The sequence below is a fragment of the Procambarus clarkii genome, chromosome 89 (genome assembly GCF_040958095.1).
Source record: "Procambarus clarkii isolate CNS0578487 chromosome 89, FALCON_Pclarkii_2.0, whole genome shotgun sequence".
Classification (NCBI taxonomy): Eukaryota; Metazoa; Arthropoda; class Malacostraca; order Decapoda; family Cambaridae; genus Procambarus; species Procambarus clarkii.
The window spans coordinates 11,457,152-11,485,006 of record NC_091238.1 but is presented as its reverse complement, the minus strand read 5'-3'; the positions used below and the strand labels follow the sequence as shown (position 1 = coordinate 11,485,006).

Sequence of the window (27,855 nt, the reverse complement as noted above, 5' to 3'; positions counted from 1 at the left end):
AATCTATAGCCAAATTTACAAAAACATTTGCTATTTCTTCACAAATATGAGTTATTTGCAAGCCAGAATGAAGCAGGAATCTGATACTAGCCAGTAATGACAGAAGTACTATAAAAAAAAAAATGGGTTTGGTTCTTAAAAAGAAAGGTGTCAGGAGGGAACAAGTCAGCAAAAACTGACAGTTAGTTTGAAAATTGCCTTCTGTAGCAGGATGGAGGAACCTGGCTTAAGGAAGGAAAATGTCATAACCAAATTGAGAAGTAGGGTACAATATGCCTATGACACAATGATAAACCCTTGTTTACTAAGGACTAATAAGAGTTGAAGGAACCAAGCAAGGTTCTCTTACATCACCTGTGGTAGGTAATCCCAACCAAAGACAAATTAGTAACAACCTCCAAACCCAACAACACAGTTGCATTAAGCCACTCTCCTGAGAAGGCAAATTGAGACTACCAACAGACACATCACAAACCTCGGGGGGAGACATCTAAATTCCCCAATCTTATTCCTTCCCAATGAAATAAAGTAAAAAGGTTTAGTTGATGTTTGAGCACGCTATACTTAACCCTCTGGGGACAAAGGGGGAGTAACATCCTCACATTCAAGAGTCCACAACTTTGTAGCTGCTTCATACGTAGCGTGCCAAGAAGGGTCCAACAAGTATTCACTCAAACTCCACACGTTACACATGGAAAATGCAAGATGGAAAAAAAAAAAGAGGATAACCATAAACCTCGTAGTATCCAGCTCAGCCCTTCACTCTGCACCTTATTGTGGATAATTGAAGTGCTTCATAATACGGTACTGCATAAACCCCTAAATAAACAGTGGAACCTCTGTTTTCGTATTTTTCCGTTCTCGTGCTCAATTTCTTCAAAAAAATTAGATTTGGTTCTCGTTGTTTTCCTTGGCTTTCAGAGTTTATTTATACACATACAGGTCCAACGAGCATTGGCACTTCAGTTTATCAGTGTCTCCCGCCTAGTGATGATCGCGTTTGAATTCTTTGTGAAGAATTTCATTGTTTTCGTGCTTTTTTGGTTTCTGAACATAAAAGTTCTTATTATATATCATGCCATGGATTCCAAGAAAGTCAGTGGTAATGTTCAACCCATGAAAATAGTCGAGGATGATGATAGAGGAAAAACAAGAGATCATTCATAGAGACAATGTGATGTGTCTCACAAGTATTAAAACATAGGGAAAAAACAAGTGCCTATAGACAGATCCTTATTAAGACAAGCAAGTAGTGAGCCACAACCAGGTCCTAGAGGTATGCCTGCAAAACGTAAGAGAGAGAGTACCCCAGAAATGTCATCACTGCTGTTATAATGGAAAGGAACTCCATTTCCAAACACTAACACCTCTCCTCCTCCCCACTTCCTGTCTTCCATACACCACCAAGAATCCTCAATAAAAGTAAGGTTCCCAAGAGTATTATTCTGTATAAAATGTATTTTAGTTAATATATTTAGGGGTGTGAAACGGATTAAGTCAATTTACAGTATTTCTTATGGGAAAACTCGTTTTGGTTTTCATATTTTTCGGTTTTCGAACCGTTTCTGGGAAGGGATTAAATATGAAAACTGAGGTACCACTGTATATTTATACACAAATGAAATACATTTTAGCCAGGTTCACCCCACTCACTATATTTAGAAGAGAAGCCTTGCTGCCAAGGCAACAGCTACTGGCATTTCCTAATGTTGTACTCTGCAACAAAAGGTGAGGACATAGTAGGAAACTATATAATCTGCACCCCCACAAGATTGAGGGCATCCAAAACTTGGCACCAATCACCTACCTGCTAGGCCAAGCTAGAACACAGTAAAATAATAGCACACTCAATCCACTGCCATACATCACCGACTGAACAGACAAGCAACAAACTGGGAAACACACCACGACTTTTACCCACAAACACATGAAAGCAATATCTATAAGCAAGAGCCCCCTACACAAAAATTCCAATGGACGTAAACACCCATCTTTAATCAGGTTCACCACTTCCCCTTACATTTCTGAATTACAGGAATATAACTAGGATTAATGAGGTATGGTGTATTGTTGATAAGATGTTGTCACCTGGTTACAGGATAGATAAGCAGCTAAATGAACCCACCAGTAGTTAATTACTGGTGCTGGCTCCATGCCGGGCTCGGGGAGTAAAAACACTCCCGAAACCCACGCCAGGTATTCTTTGAAGCTTGAGGTGAATGTGTATAAATGCTTGAAGGCTTTGAATGTGTATAAATTGAACCTTCTATGAGTGAATTTAGCTGGATGATCTTATCCTGTACTCTCTAGTACCAATGTGTGTGACCCCTGCAGGAAGGTTACCCTGCAAGACTCCCTATGTCATGACAGCAGAATGTTACCTTAGGGGGCAACCAAGTGGGATAACTAAAAATTTGATTATATTAAATTACCCATTTGATTACTGTAGAAGAAAATAAAAAAATAAAGTAAAAGGAGCAGGATGGACAAAAACAGTAAATATAACAGGAATTTGATCAAGTGAAAGCACCTTATAACTATGAGACGATGAATCGATGAAAGGTATACTCAAGAAGCTGTCGTCTTAATATCACTGTCTTGTCACTTAATGTAACTGGTTGAAAAATTCCTAACAAAATATATTATATTTTACATAAAACCAACTTTATCTAGATTAAAAGCAGAAAAAAGCTCCAGGAATGGACAACAATTATGATATGCATAATAGGGAGATATTCAAATTTCTAATTTATGAAATTGTGCAAGAGCAAAAATAACTAGGGTAGTTATTAAAAATAACTTAAAATGCAGTACAACTTGGATTATACCGTCAATAAATGCTGACTATTTTACCAAGCTCTGCTTATCATTTTCAGTTGTGTTTCATATCACATTATCCTTTTTCCACTCCCCATTAAGTCCACTATGGGCTCACCACAGCCCATGCTACTTGGAACTTGTTATTCCAAGTAGCTGAATCTAAAACAAATACTCACCAGTTGTACAAAGAAAGTGGCAACTGCTTCACTAATGTGAAGTAAAACCAGCATGTGAAAACCTTTAGATGTTTCAAGTGCACCTTAAAAAGGTCTTTAGAATTTTGAGAGGCAGTTGAGATGCCTTGGAGCAATTTTAATGAGGCTGGTGTCTCAACAAAGCAGGTTTCACAACATGCATGCTTTCTGTACTGTTAGTTTTACTTCATATGTCGAGTGCTATCCACAAAAATGTCAAAATATTAGTGAGGAAATTGAGATCTTAACAGAAACAAAGCATTATAGATATAAAGGTACATTATTATGGTAACTAACTGCTACACTCAATTCAGTCATTTAATAAATACAATGATCACTTATTCATGCTAAAACATGGAATAGTTAAAATAATTTAGCAATGTTATACCAAAAAAATGAATTTTTTAACAACAATTACACAAATTAAGCAGAATGTAAATACAGTACCTGTATCTATAATAATTAAACAATATATCTAATACTTTGTTGATTTGCACTGATCACAATATACAGTAGTCCAGATTTTCTTTATGCAAGCATAATATTCTATTTTATACATTAGTTACTATACATACAGGCTACATAATGACGCAATCAACGAACGCAATGGATCAGAAGGCACAATAGGTCTCCGTGATGCAGTTGTCGATGAACTGTCTTATCGTGCCAATTCTGTGATTAGTGCTGCACACATCTCAAAGAACTCCATGACATGATGCCCTCGACTTATGCTTTCTTCCATATCACCTGAAGTACAAGAGGATGAGGATAATTGTCATACTAAAATTATAATTTAAAAGTATTAAATATTTGTTTTAAAAATAGGTTATTTAAATTTGAATCGCGTGTGTGCGTGACCCTACAGGAAAAACACGGCAATCAACAGTATTTAGCACGTGAAAAATTATAAACTATTAAATTTTTGTTTGTAACTAATAATTAATAAATACAGTACATATATCTATCCATGTGTGTGTGTGTGTGTGTGTGTGTGTTCTCTTCCATGTATGACAAACACACAGGAGTGTATTTCAATTGTGCACCATCACAGCACACATGAGCAGAAACCATCCCCTTCTACCCATGAACAGCATACAAAAGCCCCCCCCCCATCCCCCTCACTATATCAAGAAACCACTGAGAGGGCATTATAGAAAGAAAAAAGTACATAATTATACGTATTTACAGGTGGATTATGTAGTCTGTATACCAGATTTTTAAAGCCAGAAGTTTTAAATATTAACTCGAGCCTTGTCATTTTGTGCTGGCTGTTCGAGTTAATAGACATGGTACACCATCATAATTCTAATTGCCAAAATATTTACACTCTTTCCACAGGAAAAATATCCAAGGCCACCTACCGGTAACATCTGTTTCTGCAGCATACTGCGAGGTTAAAAAATAAAGTATACTCAAGCTAGGATGTTTAAAATGGTTTGCAACTAAGACTTCACATTGTCCACCTGTACAACTGGGTTAGGGTTCTGAGGCCTAGTAACCTCTGCTCCACAGTGAGTGAGTTTAATTATTAGTATCTCCAGTTATCACAAGGAATGGCAACACAAATGACCACAATACTGGAAAATACCCAACGTTTAAAAATCAACACCAACCTTTCTTTTCAGATATAGTGATCTCGTTAGGTTCATTGCATATGATTTTGAAGTCGAGAAGATGTGATCTGTAATCAACCTGATACAACTGAAGCGCCATGTGCACGTAGTTGCTGGTCACAGGATTCTTCCGGCGGACACGCACATAGAAAGGATTAACTACCTTCCATTCCTGCATGATAAACATGAATGGCATTATTTCATGGTTATGAAATGACTACTGTATCACTAAAATATTGTTTTTTCACCAAGATTGATAGTAATTGTGTTCTATAAACAAAGCAACTTTAAATTAAACTAGACTTAGCCTGAACAAATGTTTAAACAAAACCGTACAGCGCCTTCTTGATTTGATCACCTCCGATTCCTTGAGCCTTAGATTTGGCCAAACCAAAACATGGCCTAATTTATTTCTACATTAAAAAATTACAACAAATATATTACTACTTTATTTGCTATTAAAACATAAAAGCAACTAATTAAACATTATCAGAAGTTATTTGAATTGCTAATTAATAACATAGCAAGTTTTCACATTTTTCAAAATTAAATTATCATTATTTATCAACCATAATTAATCACACTTTCTTACTACAAACTTAAAAAGTTACTTTACATAGGAAAAGTTACTTAACAGTTAAACTAAAGTTTTAGGTAACAAGTAAACTTGAGAAAGATAACTTTTGCTATTATCTTAGTAGCAAAATATACAAACTGTACATCATTATCCAATTTCCCTGTTTAATCGGGTTAGGAGGCATTTGCTTGGAAAAAGGTAATAGTGAAAGAAGGCTACAGATTAAAAAAAAAATTACTTGTCTATTCATTACTGTATATCATTCATTATACTGTATACAGTATATAGTACCACAACAAACTACCATCAATTATCAACAGTTATACACTCCTCCTCCACAAGACCTGGTGTACACCATTCTTTGTGAAATGTCATATACAACACAAACAAATACACCCACTTCCTTCTCTTAATACGCTTCCACCCAGTCTTGGTCCTGAACGCTTTGTAAGTTTTTCACATACAATTCCCAATGTCTCTTACACACACACACACACTTGCCTGGTTGGTCAAATATCTTCCAGGCCTTCTCTTTCTACCCTCAAAGGCTGGGTAGGTTCCCAGGCCTACCTTCAAGTTCAACCGAATACATTCTCCACCAGTTTATCTTTGTGCATTTGTTCAACGAGTTCTTGATACGTAGAGTACTCGTCAATCTTGCAAATTATTGACTGTTGAAATTCACATCTCTCCATGGCATTTTCATTCCTTACTTTATCCAGTCTCCTAACAGCACACATTCTGATTATTTTTGTTGCTGTATTCCCTAATTTTTCAAGTTTGCACCACATCATTGTTTCATAGACAATAATAGCTGCTAATAAAAAAAATTCTTACTCTGATGCATGGGGAAAAAAAAAAAGTGAAAGCTACACAATTCTTATATATAAAATACTTAAAAACTAGCTTCAATGTCATTATTTACCGTAATCATGATTCATCATTTGCCAATTTTGTTTTAAGTGACAGGCACTCCTTGACCTGTATGTATAACAAGCCTCTAAGTCATGAACCGGATCCAACGCCAAATGATTTTGGAAACTGAGCAGGCACTGTAATGCATTTTTAAATTTTGACTAATCAACATAAATCATTAAGCCATATTATCAACAATACTGTAGCTATAATAAGACCAGATTAATGAAAACATCAATGACAATAGAAATACAAGCTTGAGCAAATTTACTATAAGACCTTATAAATACATTTTGGTTGTATACAATGCTTTTCTTGGTATACTTACGAAGCCAAGAACTTTCATAGCCTTGTAAACTTCACTCATGATGTCCAGGGGCTTACTTTGGGAGCGAATACCTGTTCAGCAAATAAACAACTTTTAACAATTCAAATATTTTTTTGTATAGAAACATGATGCACCAGAAAATCTAATATTGTTAAGTGACTTAAACATATTAACTCGGGTTAACTGACCCCTGAGCCCAGGCTCAGCCTCGAGCCCGGCCTGCAGGCTCGACTTGTGGCCTCAAGGAAGTTTAGTTTTATTAACTTTAATATTCTGTATTTCAGTCAGATATACCAGGCATTCAGAATAATGAAATTGGGTTCAGTGGCATTGCACTATACAGAATATCCAAATCACCTTATTTCACAGAATCATATGCAGATTATATTTGTTAAACATACCAGTAGTAAAATTTAAAGTACACATTTTACATATAAATAATTAGGTATTACAGAAGAAAATCTTGAAGCATTCCTGTAGCAAGCATTGTCCAATACTGATTATTACTTTATCATCACTAATCGTGTCATGTATATAAAGAAAATATACAACTTGTTTTGAACACTAAAAATTACCATCATACACGCGACTTACCTAAATGCCACTTTGCACGTTTTCCTGGTGTTCCTTTAGGTACTCCTCGGTCACCACTCAAAGCCCGTTCCCTCAGGGCTGAAGGAAGAGATAACATTAGAAACTATATGTAACATACAGAACATCTCATAGCTTGTACTAAGTAAAGGTGTCTACCAACACTTGCTTCTACATCATCATTTGTTCTCTATAACAAAGATCAATTTGTGTGTTCACTATATGAATGACCTTCATTTTAATTTAATTATACAGTAAAGCTCTAATAACATGCTTTACATCTTAAAATACAGATTGACCAATAATTATGTCTTCCATCTAATAACTTTTGAAATGTGTTAAGGAAAAACTATTTAATTAGAGAATTAAGCATTACAATATGCACTACAAATGACTGTACAAGCTAAACTTTAATTTATGCTATTTGTATGATTGATGTGCACCATTTACAGAGCAGTAGATACCTTCTAATTACTGAACTTGGTAATTCAAGCAACTGTGGTTGCAATATTTGTATATAGTTGGACAAAAACATATACAGAGTTACACAGCACAAATTCTAGACCACATTCAACTACATTACCAAGGTTTGCGAGCATGACAAAGAACAATAAAAACCACAAATACTAAATATCAAACTGCATATCTTCAGGGCAAGTATAATACATGTACAGTACTGTAATATTCTATATATGTACACTTAGCATAACAAGACATGTACTGGCAAAGGAGCTGAAACACAGTAACAGTACAGTATAGGTATGTGAATGTTAACAAAAAATCTGTGAAATAAAAATTAGAGAACAATAATTAAATTTTAACTTTCATTATATTCTGTATCCATGAAAGACTATGGTCCATTCTGGACCATTATCAAGTTGTGTAAAAGAAAATACAAATATTTTTATATATACTCAATATTGTTTCCAACAAACAGCTTAAATGTGCACTCTTCTCCCCAACTTAAAAACCTCAGAATGTTTAATTTATGTAAACTGGACTATTTTACCAACTGACTTCCCTTGAAACTCATGATTTGGATGAACCAACCCAGTAAAGCATAAACAAATACTCTTATGTAAAAAAAAAAAAAAAAAAAAAAATACCAATTTAAAAAATGATGCAACTATACTGACATTTTAATTTGCTTATAATCCAACAGCCAAGACAATCAAACTGTAAGACAGCTCATCAAGATTGCACTGTATAATGTTAAAAAAAAAAGTTACATTTCAAATATAAGTTTTGATGTTTCTATACATTTTGAGGTAGCCTAATTCTAGTCCTGCTAGGCTGAGAAAGTTTCAGATGCCTGATAGTAGAGGGAAATGGGAGGTGGGATACTGCAATATCAAAGCTATAAGCCCCAAGAAGCTTATGACTCCCCAACTGACTACTAAAAAGAAATTACAGAACGATCATCAGACTGCAAGCAAGCTCAGACAACAAATACACCACACATCAGAAAATTGAAATGTTCAACCAATATAGAAATATTCCTGCATCTGCAACCTAAATTGGATTGTAATCTACTGAAGGAGAACGAGCTTTAACTGCAACTGCATGAGAAAATGTTGCCAAGCTGTAAGCACGTTGAGGACAATCTTAACGAGTGTTCATGTCACAAGGTTCACAGAACCAAAAGTGGCATGCAACTTTTGTAGCCAGGACAACGAACAACCATGCTCCCATATCACCATCAACATCACACACACAAAGAATGGATGACTCAAACAGAAGCACCCCCACAAATTAATAAAAATGGAGAAATGCTCTTCACTCCAAATTATGAGACTAACACTAGAGCACCATTTATCCCAAATAATTGAATATCCATCATCCAGGATGAATCTAGGGCAAACTCTGAAGTGTGGTCTTCAACACAGTTAAAACTGAAGCAAATCACATGGACCCTGCAAGAGAGGGAGGAGAGACTACAGGAACCTGCAGAATAGAAGGAAATTTAAACCTTGAATGAACAAGAAAATGAAGCTTAAAAGGAGTCAATTTCGAACTACAGTAGGAGAGGAAAAACAGTCAGAATGCTAGCAAATTAAGCAATCCAGGTACCCAATACACATGCCCTAATGTCATTAATATGTAATATATTTCTGAGAAGTAACAGCTAAAAATTTTAAAATTAAACCAACATTCTTTAAAGCGCAGACAACACACTTGTTAATGTCACACTAAATATGCAGTTTTCTCATCAACCAAAGACCAAGGTAACCCTGATAAAAATGCTGTTAACTTACATTATATGAATCTACATATTCATTAGATTTTAATCAATGTATGCACATACAAATTCATACACTCCAAGGGGTTGTTTGGAAGGTGGGTAATAAATACTATTGGCTGCCACTAAAAGAAGTATCTATGAATGTCATTCAAAATGGAATAATTTAAACCCCATTAAAAAATCTGCGCCCCTCTGCATGTACACAATAAATTAATGCACGTGTTGCTTGAATTTTATTCCATAGAAATTTGTTCAACATTTTTTACGAGTTACCATTATCTTTACTGGAAGAGCTCCACATATTTATGAAAAACTCACATGCTCGTAACTCAGCTTGAATCTTGCCAAGATGAGCTGTCGAAACATGGATAAAATATAGAAGAAAACTTTGAGAAAATTCATTCTGAAAAGGATACCTGCTGTACAACAATTTGAATTTCCTAATAGAAATGCAAATTCTGCATTGGTAACCAATTCAAAGAGATTTGTCAGTAAAAGGTTCTAGTTAGGCTAAACTAAACTAAATTAATAAAATGATGCAGATGACACCATTTTACAAAACATGACTCGTGCCATCAATATCAACTACCCGCTACACAAATTTGGGTCTCGAGTCCAGCCTGGATAATGCTGATCATTGTGATCAGAGTTATACCAGTTAGTTAATTATATGTCACACAAAGTCAAAAACTTTTATAATCAAAATTAGAGATCAATGAATATAAAAATTTATCAGTGCAAAAAGTAAATTATTATATTGTAAACATTCACTTGGGTAAAGTAAATTATTATATTGTAAACATTCATTTGGGTAAAGTAAATTATTATATTGTAAACATTCATTTGGGTAAATAAAAAAGGGTATATACTAACAAATAGAAAGCAATTTAGGTAGTGTATAGTATTACATTACACTGTACTGTAGAATAATAAAGTGCAAAATAAAAACTAAAACTCACGTGCAATCCTCTCTGGATGTGGCTTGAATGGGCTTGGATTGGGGTCAGATGGGCTAAAGGTAGGGGTTGGAGGAGCAGGGGGTGGAGATCCACCAGTGTAAAATGCAGAGATGCTGAAATTAACAAGATGAACTCGAGTAACTATTATAACAATAGTGAATCACAATTTTTTACCTATGCAGTTTGCCTTCTAATCAGTATAGTACTATACACAAAATCTTTCTTATGGTTTGCATTTGTTGAAGCTAACATATAGGAAACAAAATGTCAAATAATCATTTTTTTGTTACTGTATACAGTATTCAAAGGTTTTGCTACCCAATTCACTTTGGTTAAATATGGTTTATACTATACAGTAGCAACACTACTGCCCATATTCTCTTATAATACTGACATTAAAATGCCAGGTACAGTTGACCCTTGATCTGCACAAGGAATGCAGTCTTGAAAAGCCTTGTGCATAATAAATTCACATAAAAAATTTAACTCCATAAAGATAAAAGTGGAAAATTATTTAGAGATCTCCCAGCATCTGCTTGCTTCCATTCCCTCTATATACAACACAACCTAAACATCAATAATTAAATACCCCCCACTTCTCATCAGTCACAAATACTGTACTGACTGTGACTCACTGCAATTCAACAAAATCTTGGTGCAAGGTGTAAAACATACAAATTTTGAGACACCATAACAAAGTGACACCACGGAAAACAACAATAGCAACCTGCCTGCTGCCGACACTTGTTGCACCAATGCTTATTTGTGAATTTATTTCATCTTATTACAACTTTGGGAGTAAAGAGAATTAGCACATAACTGAATTCCGAGTTTTCAATGACACAATGCAAGGTATCGTGGAATTAACATCACTAGTATACAAGTCGAGAAATACAATACTGAAATAGTGAAAATCGGCAAATGACTGACAACAGTGGCTCAGGAGATGAATAAATGATGACCACTTCATTAAAGATTAAAGAGCCAGACATTATGTTACAGAAAAACAGAAGTCATCTATATAAAGCTGTTACATGGGTATAGCTTATCTAAATTTGTATACAGAAGAGGCAAAGATGCCTTTGCAAAGACAAAGATGATCTCTCAATAATGTAATGAAACACACAAGACTGTTGGAGAGAGCTCCATTTTCAAGGTATTACAAACCAAGCCTGGCCCCAGGCACAGTTGGAGAGAAAAAATGCTCCCCAGAACCCCACTCCAGATATACTCTAGGTATTGCCAATTAATCACTATATAAAACAATGCAGCGAGATCTTACTTAACACTGAAATTAGTACGCAAGACTTCTCATTCCTCCAATTCAAGCAAGACATTTCATTTCCTTTTTCCAGATTTGAACAGCACAGGGCCTGATGAGCAAGCATTATTACTGAAGCCTTTTGAATCTATTTGATTAAAAGAAAAAAATTGTTTTTTACAAGAATTACTTATTTTTATAATCATCTTGAATCAAGAGGGGAGGGAGGAGGGGAGAGGTGACTGGGGAAGGGAGGGAATGGGGACACCATTCAGCAAATATTTAACAATCAGCATCACCCTCATATCATGTCTGTCTCCTGATCAAATGTAATAAAAAGTAAGTTATAGGTATAACAACATTAAATCTTACCTGTACAGAGCATTTGCATCTGCAAATCTTTTGTTGTCAACAATCAAATTATAAGCAATCTTCAGCTGATTGTGAGGATCTTCTGATACAATGGCACTCTGTACTTCAGCTGTTTCAACTTGAAATTTCTGGGGTAAAAAAAAAAAAAAAGTTGCTTATGATTACAAATAAATCTGATGTATATTACAATTTACTAGTTAAAATAGTCATCCCTAAAAAATACCAACTCTTACAACATATTGTAATTTGCTTGCACTTAGGCATTGCACACATACATAATCAAAAGATGTACTGGACACAGTACATCTTTCGACACAGCCAAAACTCAGCGCCCAGGCTACAACTAGGCGAGTACAGTGGGAATCTTTTTACCAAGGCCCAGGAAGGAAACAAGAACCTTCAGAATTTCTTTTTCAATATGGCAAATATTCTGCAAGGCCATCTAGAAATAGAATACTGTACTGTACACCTACCTTGACTTGTAACACAACTTGGGCTGGATGAAGCACTAGGGTTACAATTGATTCCAAGTAGTCCTCTGCCCTACTACTACTAGTGTGCTATATACAGTTCCTCGCTCACTCACACACTATGTTTGTCTATCAACATATTGGTCTTCTTCAAATATTATGGATTGAAAAATCTTTTCACCATTTTTTTGTTTAGTATGTCCAAACCATCTCAGTATATTCTATAGAATCTTGCAATTTAATGACTTCCACTACCTATTTTTCAACAAAATTTTAATTCCATTCACTGTCTTAACACCACACATGCATATCTGATCATTTTTATGCTGCTTTAACTGTTGATTTTCCTGATCACGTCACAACAGTGACATACACTACTCCTTCATGCAGTTCTAAGGTGTATTTCATCGTATCTTATTTTTCCTAATTGGGGCTTCCATTGCACCATATTTTCCTTCCAACACTTACCTGATCCAACTTCTGTACACATTTCACTTTTCCAATTACAAACCTAAAGTACCAGGATTAAATCTGCTCAGTCACTTATAGGACACCTTTATTTACTCTTATGTTCACAATGTTGCCTTCTTTCTCCTTCAAAAACCTTCCATTCATCTGTATCAGTCTTCTCTCTCATTCACCAACAAAATCTTCCCCTAATACACAACCAGTTTTCTTCATTTGGTCTGCTAAAAGGACTGCATCATCTGATTACATCACATATGAAATGTAGTTTTTCTCTAACACTAATTTCATACCATTTCTGGTACTTTTCCCTTTATCTGCCTAAACAATGTGGACATTACACAAGTCTCTTATTATTAATAAATAACACACCTCACAGACTTCAGCTATGGCATCCTGGTCTATAACCGAGCTATCATGATCATATGGTGGTGGGAAGAGATATGCTGGAAGGTCTTTCTGGAACCATTCATGCTTTCTGAAATATAAAATTATTTTAGATCTTCAACAGAACTATAGTATGTAGAAAACATCAAGTACTGTATGAAGTACATATTTTACAATCTAGCATCAGGAGAATTTAAAGACACTTTACCAGCAAGTGTTTTAAATGGGTTAAATCATTCGTGATGTACCTTGATAAAGAACGTGATTACATAATAGAATGTGTTACTAGTATTGTAATATTACAGACAGGTACAGCACTGTGTAAATCATAACATAAATGTTCTTTAAATACACACACTTGCTATTAACCAGTAAAATATTTCCTGCTTATGAAATGTGACAGTCAAGGAACATTTTAATTACTGAAAATAACAAAATTTTAAAAGCAGGATGCACACCGTTGGATGCAGCAGCCATCACGGGGTTACAACCAGGTTACCTGCTCAACGCACTAATTCTAGGCAATCAAAATAAATCAGAACACAGAAGGGTAAAAAGTATTATCTGTAAACATATATCATGGTATGCATAGCGAGTACTTAGCTGCTCTCAATGGTCACTCCTAGAAAATGTACAAAGATAATTTTTTTGGTGTCTAATGACTGTTTCAACTATAATTTAAAAATTTATTTTCTAAAAGAATTAACTGCTCTTAGTGTGCATTTAACTCACAAATACTTATTATTAAAAATGTCGTAAAGTTAAAAACGTTCGGAGATACTTGGCCTTGTACAGCATATACCTATACTGTACACTGCTGGCTATCAGTATCTTGTTTCATCCACTGCCACTTTGGTAGAAACATGTGTGTGCCAATATGTGAAAAATTATAATTAGCAGGAAAGATTGATTATACGAAATCAGTGAACACACTGTGGAATATTATGTACATAATCTTACAACAGAGGACATCACTGAATAAACATATGCAGGCAACTCTTGTGTTAATCTTAAAAAAAAAATATATACTGTATATATATAATGCGGTAGGATGTATATAGCCGTATATAGCACTGAGAAGGAATAAGGATAAGAATTTGGGACGGGACGGGAGGAAGGAATGGTGCCCAACCACTTGGATTGTCAGGGACTGAACCCCGACTTGCATGAAGCGAGACTATTGCTCTACCGTCGAGCCCAGTAACTGTTATTTAATTACTATTAGTTCTTTTCAATTCCCTTATCAACTATAGTGAATGGTACAGTGATAAATGTACTGATAATACTGATTAAAAAATTATTTAATAAACTTAATTTCAAACCTGAACTAAGGTCTTCACAGTAAAGAAGCTTCTTGACATTGAATAAAGAGGTCAATTTTTTACAGTTATTTGTGAGATGCCTCATTACAAAGTTAAAAATTTCATTATATCACTTTACCTGACATTTGTTATTTAAAACAAATGATGTTATATGAACATGTGACAAATTACCCCTTTGATAAGGATGATGTCATTAAGATTTTGGGGGATTTTCTCAAGGAAAGTGCAGCTTACATTATGATTTTTTTTGCTAAAGAACTTTAAGCAAATTAGAACCAGTTTATAAATGTCTAGAATTACCAAGATTTGCCAAACTTGGCTATTAATACCTTATAAAATGATAAATCTTATAAATAAAAATTTATTACCCTAATTAGAAAAGTTTTAAAGCATATGGTATCAATCCCACCTAAAAAATTTATTAAAAATATTAAGTTCTAGACCATTTTTGCTTTTCTTGGTTTTAAATTTGTTTTCCCTGAAGCCAACAAGAAAATTTTAAATTAAGGGTATACATTTCAGTAACTGATATCAATATCAAAATTTAATATGAAATTCCATATAGCCAAGAAAATACTGTACATTAACTTTATTTTTTTCTTTATATTTTTAACTCGTCTGCATATTAAGAACTGCATAGAGTAGGAAACCAAGACAGAATTGGGCACTTCAAGGGGTTAGGGACCATTAGTTATAACAAAATCAATACAGAGGTTACTAGCCACATATAAAAAAGACTAAATGAATGAGTGAAAGTGCATGCATGTGAAAAATAACATAACAGCTTACTTGATGTCTTCAATATTTGCCCGCCTCATGGGATCCACCATTAGCATGTGCAAAAGTAAGCGCACCACACTCTGATTTAGGTAATCTGGTATTTGGAACACACCCGCTGTAAATAAATTGTTATTATTTTTCCTAAGAACATCTGTTCAGTATTGAATAATTTTAATCCTGATTCATTCATATAGAAAACAGGAAAAATGTTTTGCTCTTAGGATGCTACTTACACTTGATTTTGCGGAATAGTGTTGGCACATGCTCGTCGTCAAAAGGTAGTGTGCCACAGAGAAGAGCATACAGGATGATGCCACATGACCAAACATCCACCTAGGATAAAAGCACAATTAATCATGCAATAATGTGAAATAATCTATCTACTGAATAAGAAAATGTTACAATTTGTATGTGGGAAATCAAGCAACATGTCCATAAAAATATAATGAACACTTCAGCAATGCAGAAATGGTGGCAATCCTTGTAACCAAATGGATTATTAGACTAAAGTTTCTTAAGCTCAACATAATAAAAGAAAACAAAATTTACAACTTTCTGATCATGTCTTTACTTTTGCGACCAATAAATTCTATCCTCCTATCACCAAGTAGAGCTTGATTTGTGACTGCTCTTCTTGGCATGTGTCTTTGCTTGCACAGTGGCACAGGTACTCCCATGTTATGACCGAGCTGTGTTGAGGCTCATAAAACAGTCGTTGATGTGATCTTGGCTCATGAGGATTATTAGAGGTAATATTGAATCGAGTAATGAAGATCGAAGGCTCCTATTTGCCCATCTTAAGTCTTGAAATGTACATACCATTACGATATATTTTAGGTACAGTACTTTGCAACATTTGAAAGTCCTGCTGGGACCCAGTATTCAAATTGAACATTTGAAGCCTCTGGTAATTATCTACATTCTTGAAAAGTAAAATTTTTGGAACATTATGCCCTGAGCATAGGAACAGTTTTTAATAATATTGTAGTCAAAAATCTTGTTTTCAATACTATTTTTCGATGTGCTTACAGATATTGGCTCATTTAACCCTTGCACAGTCCAGGGGGTTAATGACTTGATTCTGTCAAATAATTTTGTACTTCAAACTATTTTAATATGAAAAATATTAATTTTATTTTGAAATCTTTAAATATTGTAATATTTGAAAGAAAAGCCACAGTAAAATGTGCAAATAGAGAGAATACTGTAACCTTAGCACTGTGGTATCTAATGTTCTCACCTCAGGCCCAGCATAAAGTTTTCCAGAGATCACTTCAGGGGCAGCATAATTTGGAGACCCACAGCTAGTGCGAAGGAATTCTCCATCCACCATGATGTTAGAAAGCCCTGTAGTAACCATATGAAAATATGAATATGCAAATTAGATATAGTTTACTATTGGAGAGTAATCTAAGAACCAATCTTTTGTCTTCCTTGCAATATTTACACAAAGAATCATTACCAAGTTCACCGATTCACCTTTAGACTGATTTTATTGTACGGACACACAGAGTTGCACAAGTTAACACGGTCTTGGAGCGAGTCCTAGCAAGATGTCTTATATTTATCCCTTATTGATTTTATGAATTTAAGTAGAGCTATGAGTGCACTCTACAAGGAGGTATAAAATTTGTCTAGTGTACAAAATATGATAGCACATTTAAGATATCCTACTTAAAACTTTTTAAAAACTTGATTGAGAGGCTACACCATAAACCTGGAGCTCAATCCTAGCAAGTATAATTGAGTGAGTACAAGACAGATACAGGAGGGTACAAGACAGACGAGGGCTGGAGTTGGTGGGAAAGAGGACTGAGGGAGAGGGGTGAAGATGGGCATAAACATGTGCCAAGAACTGAACTTTAATGGTTAAAGGAGTAACCATTCATACCCTAATATTTGCCATGCTCTAAGGGGAAATTTTACAGTAAAATTTATATGATGGACAACTACCAGGAGTACCAGACAGTAGAGAGATGCATCTCTCACAAAGTATTGCTCAGGATCCTGCCCCTCAAACCTTATTCATCTTATTAGTCAGGCCCATCAACTTTCCCACAGGTCTGTCAACTCTGACCCTGCATCCCAAACAAATCTGCACATCAGCAAAATGGGTGAGTAAATCCAGCTTGCAAAGTGTGCATTGGAACTAGAGATTCTCTAGTGAGGTTGTATTGTACTTTCCATTAGCCCTAATTTTTGAAAACCTGGCAGTAGCAGGTTTTTTATTTTTAACACACATGTGGAAAAAGGAAGGGGGGGAGGAAGGGAACTATCAGGAGAAAGCACAGAGCCATTACAACTATATAGCCCTGGGAAGGGGTCAGGATAAGGATTTGGGATGGGACGGGGAAAAGGAATGGTGTCCAACCACTTGAACGGTGGATACAGGAGCAGACGACTGACTAGATTTCCCTGCAACACAAGCCATAACTTAGTTAACAACCATGTTCCCAATTACTGCTAGGTATAGAAGTTGTGCAGTAGTGGTGGGTCAAGGTTGCATATACAAATGCATATATTTTTATTATAAACAAATTAATGAAAACTCACCAAAGTCTGCTATTTTCACATGAAGATTGTGATCCAAAAGAAGATTTTCAGGCTTCAGATCCCTGTGCACCACCATGTGACGATGACAATAATCCACACCAGATATGATCTGCTGGAAGAACCTGCGAGCTTCAGATTCCTTCAGCTGAAAACAAATCGCAAAACAATTATTAGAAAACATTGTACAGACTTGCAATTTAATTTATAAACTAATATTCTTTCAAAAATATTTATAACCTGCACTATAATGGATTACAATACTGTACTTGAAAACCAAACATGTTAACTGATCTATAAAGATCTAATTTTTCAGGTACATTAACGCTCCTTAAACTGCAGAATGATGCCAGGCTACTTGCCTACCTGTGACTATGGGGAGCGAGATCCAGCTCTTTATGCCCCACCATTCATACCCGGTGTTACCTCTCAACATTAATATTTTCATCATATTTCTTTTTAAAGTCATGGATGAAATTGGCTTCAGCAACCTCTTCCTTCAGTGCATTCCACTTCCCTATCACCCGTAATGGGAATGAGAATTTCCTTTCAGCTCTTCAACTATTGCGTGTGCAGCTTCTACCGATGTCCACTTTTCTTACCTACCTCTCTCTAATTTGAATATGCTTATTTATACATTTATTCTCCTCAAGCTCTTGTACGTAATTATCATACCTCCACTAGTTCTTCTGTCCTCTAAAGTTGTAATGCTGAGTTCTCTCAACCTAACCTCACAGTTGAGGCCTCTCAATTTTGGTACTAATCTAGTTGCAAGTCTCTGAACTTTTTACAAGTTTCTGTTTATATTTCACAAGGTGTGGGTTCCATGCAATCCACACCTTGTTGAGCTGCATACTCAAGCAATGGTCTCACATAGGCAGTGTGTATGAACATCAAAGCCACCCTGTTTATTCTCATGTTTGCCAAGTTCCCACATGTTGCTGATATTATCCTCTTCCTGTAAGCTTCTGGTATTAGTGTTTAGACTATGTCTATTCCCATGTCTTTTCTCTTAATGTTTCTTGTAATTGCCTTTCCCCTTATAGAGTAGTTATATAAAGGTCTCCTATCTCCCTTACCCATTTGCCAATACTGCATCCTTGTCAGGGGTTAAGGCCAACATCACAGGAGCCTAGTGTAGGGATATCCTGGTGAACAATTATGGCTCTAGTTTGAAAGTGCCTAAGGGGACACTGCTCAGAAATCGACTTTCCATGTGATCTGTAATTACCCAAGTGTAGTTACAGGGTGAGCGCTACGCATGTGGGATCCTGTCTTCCCAGCACTCTGTCATATGACGCTTTGAAATTACTGAGAGTTTTAGCCTCCACCACTTTCTTACCTAACTTGTTCCAACCACCTACCACACTGTTTGCAAAAGTGAATTTTCTTATATTTCTTCGGTAGCTTTGTTAAGTTTAAATCTATGACCTCTTTTTCCTTGAAGTTCCAGGTTTCAGAAATTCCTCCCTATCAATTTTATCGATTCCTGTTACAATTTTGTATGTAGTGATCATATCACCTTTTTTCTCCTATCTTCTAGTTTTGGCATACTTAATGCCTCTAACCTCTTCTCATAGCACCTGTCCTTCAATTCTGGGAGCCATTTAGTTGTGTATTTTTGCATCTTTTCTAGTTGATGTGCTTGTTGTGATGATGATGTGTTGATGTGATCTGTGTGTCAATAGTATGTACAAATGTTGCATCATTTAATTAAATAAAAAGATAAATAAATAAATAAAAAATTAATATACAGTAGCAATTGAAATTTTACTCTGATAAAAGGCCCAAAAACCATCTGATCCACTTAAGACCTTACAGTACTATAAATTGCTGGGAGAAAATAAGAAGTGAAAATCAAGAAAGCAATCAAGTTGAAGGTGTAAGGAAGGTTTTGGGCCCCTGTATGGGTGGTAGGAAAGTGCATTGCATTGAAGGAAAAGGTTGTTGATACCAATTCCATTCACAAATTAAAACAAAAATTATGATGAAAATGTTAATATTGAGGGGGATAATTAGCAGGCCAGGTACAAACTGGTAGGAGACGGGGCATAAACAGCTAGATCTGACTGCCCTAGTCACTGACAGTCAAATGCCAAAATGGTAAGAAGTTAAGGAGAGAATTATTAACACTTACCTTTCCTTTTTTCTTAATATAGTCAAAAAGCTCTCCTCCTGAAGCATATTCCATCACCATAAAGATATCTGTAGGTGTGCTGATCACCTGGTACCTATACAAATATAACCAATTATTATCCAAAAATGTAAAAAGAATTTTATCTTAAAAAGTCAATTTGACCCTAAACTGTACTGCATTACAGCAATTTTTCAGATCACATCACAAAAGTAACAAATTCTGAGACATTTCAGCAATATAAATAAGTACCAATGCTTGTCAAGGGATATTTCACACAGAGAAACAGTTATCTTCTTGAGGTTATCTTGAGATGATTTCGGGGCTTAGTGTCCCAGCGGCCCGGTCCTCGACCAGGCCTCCACCCCCAGGAAGCAGCCCGTAGCAGCTGTAACTCCCAGGTACCTATTTACTGCTAGGTAACAGGGGCATCAGAGTGAAAGAAACATTTTGCTCATTTGTCTCCGTCTCCACCGGGAATCGAACCCGGAACCTCAGGACTACGAATCCGAAGCGCTGTCCACCCAGCTGTCAGGCACTATGTCAGTAAGTTGAGTTAACTCTCATCTTAGTGTTTCTGTAGAGTTTCCCTCAGCACCTTGTGCTCTCATCCATAAAATCAGTTTTACATTTTGTCTTATTATTGTACAGTACCGTACATCTGAAACTGACATGAAGGAAAAACAATATTTTCAGAGAATTATTTGTCGAGCATTATACAAAACAAACATTAAACCTTTCTAATGAACATTGTAAATTTTAAAAAAGCCTTATTAAAGAGAAAAGGCTGTTATTAAAGAGTCAAGTTCAAGAATTAAAATTTTTTTTTTTTTTTTTAATTTAGAGAGCCTACAACTTTGCTACTGGAAAAGCTACATATGCAGTTAAGTTTTTTGTCATAAGATCATTGGTGCCTCTGTGTGGGGTACCCCATTACATAAGGTAAGTTTCATTCTGCATTCTTGTGGTGGCCTTGTTATAACACCATTTGTGGTAGCACTGAAAGGGTGGAATGTGTGGAATGACTCAATTTATGTACACAATTGACAAAAGCAGTGAGTACTGTATATAGACCTACAATGAAATGTGTGCACGTAAATTGCTCAGAAATCTGTTTCCAGCTCAGCTTGAAGGAAATATCTTGCAACCCACTCCTTATTCCGTATTAGAAAGTCTTCCAGAAATAGATTCAACCACTGGCAGGAAAGGCCAAATTCTGATTTGATGGTTAATCGAAGGCCATAGGCACTTGATAACTTTATTACACAATAAGAAATTCAAAACAATAACACAAGACCATGAACAAATTCTGCCAAGTCCATAACATCCATATAGATGTATTATAACCATACAATATTCATATCATTTGTGTAAAACTAGGGTATAATAACTAAAATCATAACTATATTACCCTAGGGATCAACATATGACAATTTCCTTTGTTCACTAAAAAAAATCTAGAAACCAAGGTGGAATTCAACACCTCCAGATCCCTAAGAACAAGAGGGTCCAACACCAGGCCATGCAACTAAGCACAAGCCGGCAAAAACTGAAGGCAGGCAAAATGAACCCACAAGGCAGCATGCACTTCATTCAGAGGGTCAGCAAGAAGAGCCACATGGGGAAAACAAGCCCCACAGGACTCGGGGTCATAGGTGTCACCAACCCAACAGGCAGCATGGTGGAGGCAGAAAGAACAATTGTCGCCCAGTGGCATGGACGACAAACAGCCCTCAAACTTGCACAGGGCAAGAGTGGGTTTGGATCAGATATCCACAGACCTCACTGAAACCTGCAAGGAATTACCAGGGCCCAAAAGACCGACTAACCAGGACACCTAGGCACTGAGGACACTCGCCAGGAATTATAAAAATAAACCAACACAGCCTAGCCAACGCGGCTGGGATAACTGACCTTGGCGTGCCGTGTAAAACAAGTGTGTGAGCCCTCAGAGAACCCCAACCAGCCAAAACATTCATCCCCAACCAAGGGTCTAGACCAGCATTTTTCAACCTTTGTACCCTTGAAATAATTGTGGGTCATACTTTATCTAAACACACACATGTCACTGTAAACTTGAATGGAGATGATTTCTGTCTTTGCTGTTGATACTGGTTAAATGAAGAAAGATTAAACACAAAAATGACTCAAAAATATATTTGCACATGATTAGAATTAGCCTATTTATTACTATATCTTGCAGCCCTGATTACCTTGGGGTTCGGCTGAACCCTGGTTCAGAAATGCTTGTCTAGACAGAGGAGCAAAGAGACCCCTGACAATCCCGAGGTAAGGCCCCCCCCACCCTGGTGGTCTGGCCTCTAAAGAACAATCTCTTTAGAAACTACTTGTAAACAACTAAGTCTTTATGCTTTGCTTCCTCAATAGTTTTCTTGTTCAAAATACTAGCACCAGGATTGTCCCCTATTGCAGATAATTGCAATTGCATATTCTTAACCATCACAGTCCTGATAAAGGAATAATTTCCCTGGATGTGAAGTGAACTGCATGTGTATTTTTGTACTAATAACTTGACCTGGCTAATGTTTGTTCTTTTGGTGACAAAACATGGGACCCAACCAAGTTATTATAATAATAATAATAATAATAATAATAATAATAATAATAATAATAATAATAATAATAATAAAACACTAATAACTTCACTCACATTCAAGAAACCTTAAATACTCTAATATATAATGCATCTCTCCTCACACTTACAGTTTAATGATATGTGGATGACGAAACAATTTAAGATTTGTTATTTCTCGTTTTATCTTGCTGACCATATCCAAATTCTTGATAGTTTTGCGGTTGAGAATCTTGATGGCAACCTTAGTACCAGTGAGAATGTGTTCACCATCTAACAAAACAAAAATACTTAAAATCAGCAAAACTTTAAAACACTTAATCTTCAAGTGAATTGCAAAGAACAGTAGCCCAGTACAGTAATGGACAAAATATTCAACAATATTGAAAGCAATAAATAAAAAGTGCCTATTCATTTACAGTATATTTATATGAAGACTACATAATCCTAATATAATTGATTTGGTACGACACAATGAAAAATAAATTTAAAACAGATACTGTACAGTAAAACAATACTGCAGAGCCCAAAAGGTACATCAAACCTTCTCAAATATTAATACTTAATACTGTTTATATATACTGTACTGTGTATGTATAAATATACGGTATACAATAATACTGTACAGAGGCACACACTGCTCCAACTTACTAGTGGAACTGGATCTGTGCCGTTTTACCTCTCACTTGTCGATGGAGGCGGTTTGTGATTTTTTCCCATGCATTCCAATTGTTGATTACCATAAATTCATACAAGTTATTTTTTCTGTTCTGGCATATTTATATTTTCAATTGCCAAATGTATCATGAAAATAAAGTGCTCTTGTTCACCTTGTTAATTCACCTAAATATTTTTAACATGCACTAACAGCTCACTGATTTTGACTTATTAGCTCGAATCCACTAACTGTAGATCTTGGCCACTGGTTTACAAGGCAGTTGTTCTGTACACAAATTCATTAGATTTTCACTGCCTCTTGGAGATGTTCCGTTTACCACCATGCCGTAAAGCAGCATCACCGAGCAGTCAACACAGGACTCTTCCTATAGCCTGTCCCTATCTTATAAATTGTGTGTTACCACTATGTAATTAACAGAGAATATAGGTACAATGCTGTACTGTATTGACCCCCCCCCCCCCTCTGCTTGGTCATTGAAAATGTCAAGACATCAAAAATTTATCCGTACGTTACCTAGTCAACATTACAGTATAATATTATAGGTTAGGTCAACAGAAACGTCATACATGCTACTTAAAGTGGTAACCATAACATTTTCTTGATTTACAGAAAACTACATCCTTTGTCTCTAGTGACCTTGTGCCGTCTTGACTCCAAAATCAAGAATTTCATCTCGTGACATCTAACTTTTATTATGGACACAAAACGGTTCACCCCCCAACCTTGTCAGGGTCAAGAAGCTGGTTAGGTTCATCAAAGTAATCCCAACTACTGACCTTCCCTAGGACACAACCCACAACTGCCACTTACCTCACTGGTACTTATTTCCTGGTAAATGAACCGAGGCATCAAGGTAAAAGGAAACTTGCCCAACTGTCTCGGTCCTGTATATCTGGACCTAACTCTGGACCTTAAGGCTGACAACCACCTGGACTAACCTGACGGTGCTACAGGACCTGGATGCCGGCCCACATCGTAATACTCGTAAATACAGTATCATAATACTTTAATATATACTGTAATATAATACATACGTAAATACAGTATCTACAGACGTGTCTATGTAGTCTGTGGATAACAACTATGTAGAATAAGACTCCAGTATACCACAGATTGCACAAGCAAAGCAGTTATTATTTTCCTGGAAGCAAACACCACATCAACGCCCATTATCTTCACAGTTAGGCATAGCTGTTTCATCAGACGCTACTCAAATGATCTCTCAAAAAGAGTAAAGCGGGGTTTTCCCCCCCCCCTCCCAAACCGTCGTCGAATAACTTCCCCCGAGTGAAGACCAACTCGACACAGCACGAGGTGTTACACGGAATCTAATATGTGCCCCCCTTATTTCCGCCAGTTGGTAATTACGCACTCTTAAGACCACTTTACACCTCCACATTCCAGGATGGGTCAGGCTCCTGTAATAGTAGCAAAGTTCAATATTGGAAATAGTGATATACCATTATCTGAAGGACTATTGGCCAAATGTCTGCCACACTATGAGGTCTCCAACACCTAGCTTAGCCTAGCCTAGCCTATATATCTTTTCTTGCCTATATAAATCAAATATTGCCTCTTGTTACTTCCCAAGCATAACTAAAGAAATGTTTGGGCTGCTTGGAACAAATATTGATAACGGGCCTCTACCATGCAGACCACTGGCAAGAAAACCACAGAAATGCCAAAAAAAAAAATACACAAAAAATAGTAATACCCATTAAAACACCCAAGTGTATAAAGTTCAAATCGGGGCAACTCACATTTAACCTTGCCAAATGTGCCAGCTCCCAGGGTATTACCAATCTGGTAATGACCAATTTTCATCAAGGTTATAGTTTGTGATCCCGGCGGCTGTCCTTGGCCCGAGAGCTCCATGGCGACGACTGATGCAGACGACGGAGTCGCCCCCAGTGCTCCGCTCCTCACACTACCCAACTCAACCATCAATACCCGCTAAGTTTGTAATAAACGTATCCCAAGACATATAAATCCCTAAACAAATATATATATATATGCTTTTTAAAGTGGCTCCAGCTTATGTTAATGGCCAAAACGCTATGCGTACAAGTGGCTTTAGGTATTGTATGTATTAGCCCTATTTATAAATCCAACATTATGTTTGTAAATCAACTATATGTACTTTCCTGCATAAAATTTTCTTTACTACTTTACTAATACGAATAGGCCAAAAAGTTGAAAGTAGCGACCGGGCTCTCAAAAGTAGCCCAATTCGCTACTTGTAGCGGAGTGTGGCAACACTGGTGACCTCGGTGGTCGCACTCTGACCTTTATTGCTCCCCCCCCCTCCCTCTGGCGCATAACAAATGACCTACACTATTTTGTAAAATCAGTTAATTCTACCATTACAGTACTGTATATATTTCTCATTTACGATTAAAAAGTCAGCCACTCATAACAGTTACCCGAGGGATATTAACACTAGTGGCCTCGACGAGGACAGGAAGTTGGCGGCTTGTCAAGGGTCACTAATGTATATTCTATATACTGTATAGATATATGGAATGTTTACGACAATCAACATTAGCAAATAAGACGTACTTAATACCAGCTCTTAGCAACTGTCAATTAAAAAATAAAATTGTTTAAAAATTTTAAACTAATAAATTTGCATTCAATTCTTGACCTATACTTTGTACACAAGCTACTGCAAAGCTCGAAAGAGAGAAACAAACGTACAGTATTAAGATACATGAAAAAACACAGCCAGGGTTTCATGCACCTTGGCATATCCAGTACTTAACCCACTAGACCACAGTTCAAAAGAATTGGAAGTCTTTAGACCCTTAACCCAATCCCCGACAGCGCACTGTGCTCAATTTGGGGGACATTTTATCAAATCGCCTCATATTGAGGCCACCCGAGCCACAAATGCTAACAAATTTAAAATTAACGTGATGTTCATTCAAGGAGGGACTTTCTCAAATATAAATTATTATAATATATTAGCATATTGTGCATATATAGGCATAGGTGTAAGTTCTGTTGGCAATTATTTGTAGTAAGTGTGAAGCATTTACAGTTGCGATTCGAACAAAATTAGTGAAGTACAATACTTGTTCCGGAACAGTTTGAAGGTCATTAGTTACGAGTCGTGTAAATCTAATTCTTCATAAACAGGGGGTTTGGTGGCTGGATTAACTAGCTTGGACCTTTGTTTATGATAGGCTGAATGTTCACTGTACAGAAACCACAGAGTCAGTCAAATGAATCTGTTTGCATATTATGCTTGCTCACTCCACACATTCTTGTGTCAATTATATTTACAAAACCCTGTTCTTAAATGCAAATCCTACTCCAAAACACTCCCTGGACAGATGTAATAGGACCCATTATCACCACAGAAATAAATATATCCGATATCCCCAGAGTCAAACTTAATCTGTGTAAACACTATGCAAATAAAGGGACCTAGTCTATGGAACTTGTTCCCTAATGAATCTTAAAGCTGTCCAACTTTTGTCTCATTCAAAAACGAAACTTAAAAGTACCCAATTTCATCTTCATAGTTTCCTACCATGCGCTTTAAAATTGCACTATCTAGTGCTACCCAATCTCCAAATCTTAATGTACCTATTCCAAATAACTTTACCATTGTGATCATTGCCATCTTATGAGCCATCAATATGCTGTATTGTGCCTATTAATCATTGTTAAATTACCAATGAAACTGTCAATGCTATCACAGCTACCGATGTGCTTTAATATACAGGTACCCGCTAATTTTTTCTTGCAATGTACCCGTTTCCATTTTATAAATTCTGCGCGAATTTACCTACTTTAATTATCCGTTAGATTAAGGACCTACCCAAAATGCTGCCCGTACTAGTGGTTTTACAAGAATGTAAATACCATGCTATGTATCCTCACAAACCCAATGTACCTTGTATATAAATAAAAGGTCAAATTACAGTACTAGGGAGAGTTAAAGACTTTGACTTGTCATGCTCTTCAAAATGATGACGGGGAATGCAGCAGTAGAGTTAGGAAAAAAAAAAAAAGTTAATGAAATGTGGAACAAGAAAAATGAAGGAAAAGTATCCTGCAAGTTCTGTGAAGACAAAAAAAGACCTTAGGCAAAAATCTAGTAATGGCTCTGAATAGTAAACTGTCACTGGAGACCTACATCAAAGCCATTAGAGGAGCCTACAAAAACTGCAAAGTCACAAATACCTGGAAAACGAGAAAATCATTCGACATTAGTTAATCCAAATTGGAGGATGTGGCTGTTGTAGAGTGTCCACATGTAACAAGGCATTTACTGTAGAATACAGTATTTACTTTTCTGCTATATACTAAAGGGATTAAAAAAAAAAAAGAAAAAAAAAGAAAAAAAAAAGCATCAAAGGGGCAGAAAAAAAATCCAAAAGTTTTGGTTTTGCAAACAGTTCTAGATGATTGCAACAATGTTTACCTTACGATTATTTTTGGGCTCTACATCCCCAGGGGCTATTTTCTTGTACATGTTTGCAGAGTACTTGCAAGCTCAGCCACCAATTCTTGTGTCTGGATTCCATTCTAATAAAATGATGGCATACCTCATGAATTTGGTAGAGATGCCCGAGATTCGGTTTATCGAGGGATG

General features: G+C 36.1%; 1 protein-coding gene across 3 annotated transcripts; it reads right to left on the bottom strand.

Annotated features, from left to right (window-relative positions):
* Positions 1-1,459: 1,459 nt before the first annotated feature.
* AMPKalpha (AMP-activated protein kinase alpha subunit) lies at positions 1,460-25,211 on the bottom strand. Of its 3 annotated transcripts, none has more exons than XM_045767096.2 (15): positions 25,013-25,211; positions 22,705-22,846; positions 19,984-20,077; positions 17,850-17,994; positions 16,537-16,643; positions 15,530-15,629; positions 15,306-15,411; positions 13,180-13,285; positions 11,873-12,000; positions 10,240-10,352; positions 9,599-9,634; positions 7,042-7,119; positions 6,448-6,518; positions 4,628-4,799; positions 1,460-3,761 (listed from the first exon to the last, which is right to left on the bottom strand). In XM_045767096.2, the coding sequence occupies exons 1-15, from the start codon at positions 25,194-25,196 to the stop codon at positions 3,673-3,675; spliced, it is 1,671 nt and encodes a 556-aa protein (XP_045623052.1). In that variant the 5' UTR covers positions 25,197-25,211; the 3' UTR covers positions 1,460-3,672. The 3 variants fall into 3 exon arrangements, with proteins under 3 accessions (XP_045623052.1, XP_045623053.1, XP_069174128.1); XM_069318027.1 differs by lacking the exon at positions 1,460-3,761 and adding an exon at positions 6,130-6,256 and having other exon boundaries at positions 4,647-4,799; XM_045767097.2 differs by lacking the exon at positions 9,599-9,634.
* Between the last annotated feature and the right edge of the window lie 2,644 nt (positions 25,212-27,855).

What these genes read in the sequence shown, in the direction of transcription:
- AMPKalpha (XM_045767096.2), bottom strand. Translation starts at nt 25,196, where the DNA reads ATGGTTGAGTTGGGTAGTGTGAGGAGCGGAGCACTGGGGGCGACTCCG. An exon ending in CATCCACATATCATTAAACT is followed by an intron (nt 20,078 to 22,704) that starts GTAAGTGTGAGG and finishes ATATTTGTATAG; the next exon opens with GTACCAGGTGATCAGCACAC. An exon ending in AACTTTATGCTGGGCCTGAG is followed by an intron (nt 15,630 to 16,536) that starts GTGAGAACATTA and finishes CTTTTATCCTAG; the next exon opens with GTGGATGTTTGGTCATGTGG.